The 3,351-nt window shown below is 31.0% G+C and overlaps 1 protein-coding gene across 1 annotated transcript in view; it reads left to right on the forward strand.

Moving 5' to 3' along the window:
• Positions 1–3,351, forward strand: part of LOC106869382 (cleavage stimulation factor subunit 3) — a 145,620-nt gene that overhangs the window by 24,691 nt on the left and 117,578 nt on the right. The window contains exon 3 of the mRNA XM_052973227.1: positions 459–554. Coding sequence (XP_052829187.1) covers positions 459–554 — 96 coding nt within the window. The remainder of the gene's footprint in view (positions 1–458; positions 555–3,351) is intronic.

A 3,351-nucleotide genomic window follows, 5' to 3' on the forward strand; every position in this document is an offset into this window, starting at 1 on the left:
GTATTTGAATTTGAATGTTTTGCTTCTTATTAAAGGAACCTCACTGAATTCCTTTGATAATTATGATTTTATTCATCCCCAAACTGTTCCTTAATTGAGTTCACACACACACACACACACACACACAGCTTAAGACAAGCTACTGAGAAATCTATTGAGTTAGAAAAACTAATAGTGAAAATGTTTGGCATCTTAAGGAGCATTTTAACCATAAAACATTGACTACATAAATGGTTTTCAAGTTTTGTTTGCATGCATATTCATATGAGCATTTTATTTAGCAATGGATTTTTTTGGGAAAATTTATTTATGAAGACATAATCCTCATAGCAAATCCAAATTAATTTTTTTGAATTTCTCGTTTCTGTTTTTGTTTGTCTAAGAAAGTCTATTAGTGTCATGTGAATTTTGTGTTTATTTTCAGATGAAAATGATTGGTTTTGTTTGTTTATTTTCAGATGAAAATGATTGGAGATGCCCGAAACACCTATGAGAGGCTTGTAACACAGTTTCCTAATGCTGGACGCTATTGGAAGAGTTACATTGAGCAAGAGGTTTATAAATCTTTGTTATATAGGAGCGTATCTCTACAATGGCTATCAAATGTACCTGACAAAACTTGAGATATATCTTTATATTAAGGCCCACCCCTCCATTATTGCAATGAAAGAGAAAATATACAGTTCAGTAATGTTTCCCAAGTATTTTTTGCTGCAGTTATAATTGTGTATTAGGCCATTGTTTTTATTTCTGATTAAAATGAGGTTTTGAAGTAAAAACAAAAAGGAAAAAGAAAAAAAGAAACAAAAACAAAAAGAAACAAAATGTGTAAGGATGTATAAAAATATGTAATTCTAAAACTGTTTTTATTGGTTGGGATTGTTATTTTCTCTTTCTGATATCTTAGTACATAGAGTATTCATTTTAGTTTCCTGTATCATCCTTCTCTCATTGTAGAATGTTTATCTGTTGCAGGAAGCTTTCTTATAAATGCCTGGTACTTACTCCCAGCAGCTAGAATTATTCTGCTCAGTGACTCAGTAAAATGCTTATAGCCAATGCAGACGTATAACCTGAGTAATTTAATACCTTCTCCATTTGGTTGTGTGAGAAATGCCTCTATACTTGTATATCTTATATAGTATGGCGTGGGCATGGCTGTGTGGCAAGTAGTTTGCTTCTTGATCACATGATTTCAGGTTCAGTCCCAGTGTGTGGCACTTTAGGCAGGTGTCTTCTATTATAGCCCTGGACTGAAAGCCTTGTAAGTGGATTTGGTAAAAGCAAGCTGAAAGGAACCCGTCGTGTGTGCGTGCACGTGTGTGTAGTTTTGTGTTCCCAACCACTTGACAACCAATGTTGGTTTATGTCCCCATAACTTAGCAGTTCAACAAAAGAAGCCAATAGAACAAGTGCCAGACTTTAAAAGATAATTACTGTGATTGGTTTGTTCAACTAAATCCCTTTATGTCAATGCCAGAAGCAAGTAAAAAAATGAGTAGATTTTATAATCATAGGAAGTTAAATAATAGAGCTTAAACACTATGCAATACACTAATACTTTTGAATTTAGTTGAGATGAGAAAAGATTTGAAATATTAACTACAAATTGTAACGGTTTTAATTTAGAAATTTAGTTGAGTAAGTAGCAACTTAAAAATCAATATGGATTTAAATTTAATAGAAATAATTTTAAAGAAATATAATTTCTCTTTATGAACTTTCTTATTTAAATTTATAATACTTGCCAAAAAGAAAAGTTTTTTATTTTTGGTTAAATATAAAAATTTGAAAAAAGATTTTAGTGTTTTGGGTGACATCAAAGAGTTTGCTAATGTGGCATTTATTTAATGGTTCCCTTCTCGTATGGAATACATTGATTATTATTACAAGCAAGGAAACTGGTCATTAGGAAAATGTTTAATTAAAGAAAAAGCATAATTATCTAGAGTCAATATTTTAACACAACAAAGTATAACTTTAATTATATATCTTTTGGGATGGTCATGTGGCAAAAAATGGTGGGTAACAGACAAATTTCAGTATTTAATTTACATTCTTAGTCTAAATCTTGTTGCAATCAACTTTGTCTTTTCTTGCTCTGGGAGTCAATAAGTACCAGTTATGTACTGCGTTCATTCAGTTGGTTCTAACTCTGTTACAAAGTTTTGCACCTTGTATGAGTATAAGAAATATTAGTAATTTTTAAGTCTTCTGTTCATTAATGCCATAAGTGTAATCTTTTCCTTTCTTCCTGTTTTTTTTTTATATATCTTTTAAACACACTGGGGAAGATTTATTATAATTTTTTTTTAACTCTCCAATTGTTCTGGTACTTTTGTTTGCTACTGTAGAGATATCAGCACTTTTAATTTTTACTAGCAGCCTTGAAAGGCAGTTCCTCTCCAGTAGGCCAGATGGAGGGGAACACACTGTACATTGAAATCATAAAACAGTCTGACATCAGGCTTTTTGCGTTTTGATTTTTTCGAGTTTGTCTTCAATGCTATTTAGATTGTTTCTTCATGCATGTAGTAGTAACTGAGTGTGGGTGAGTGAGTCGTAATTGAGTTTGATGTTTAAGAGTGAATAGGACAATAAATATAGCAAAGCTATTTCTGACTGTGATGCATATTCTATATAAGATTTAGATTGCAGAAACAAAGCTATAGTTGTAGAGGAAAACAATAGTTGAAATTAGTTTTTGACTGGTTTAAAGAATATTTGCTAGTGAAATGGAGTGTGGAAAACATTGTTTGTAAAAGTTAGAGAACTAGCCTATCAAAGAAAGGCAGCAAAAATGAAGAGCAGCTCCATTAACTTGTGACATGTGATTATCACAGTAGTATGTGATATAAGATGCCATTTGATAGATATGTCACTCTCTTCTTATTCACACCATATTCTATGAAGAATAATTTCATAAACATTTGTGAGCAATTATTCATGAATATATCATGAATTAAAAAAATTATTGCAATTTTATAACCAAGTGCTTACCGCCATGCCCTCAAAATAGAATAAATTGATTCCAGAATATGGCAGGCTACTTCTCTAGCTTTTTCCTTATTGTCTGTGAAGGAATCTTTTGAGAGAATTTAATATAGTCTTGGGATTTACAAAATGAAAATCTTAGTGAAAATAGTGGATGTTAGGAGTAACATGTTCTGAGGGAGTCAACAGAAACATGTGATGTTCAGTAAATGTTTCTTTGTATCTTCTCTTTCTTAAAATATTACTGAAGAAATACTTTCAAATTAATCATAATGACTATAGTACCCTTAAAACAGTTAAGTAGGAATGATGAAACTGCATATTTAATATATATATATATATATATATATATATATA

Source organism: Octopus bimaculoides, chromosome 15 (genome assembly GCF_001194135.2).
Source record: "Octopus bimaculoides isolate UCB-OBI-ISO-001 chromosome 15, ASM119413v2, whole genome shotgun sequence".
NCBI classification, from domain to species: domain Eukaryota; kingdom Metazoa; phylum Mollusca; class Cephalopoda; order Octopoda; family Octopodidae; genus Octopus; species Octopus bimaculoides.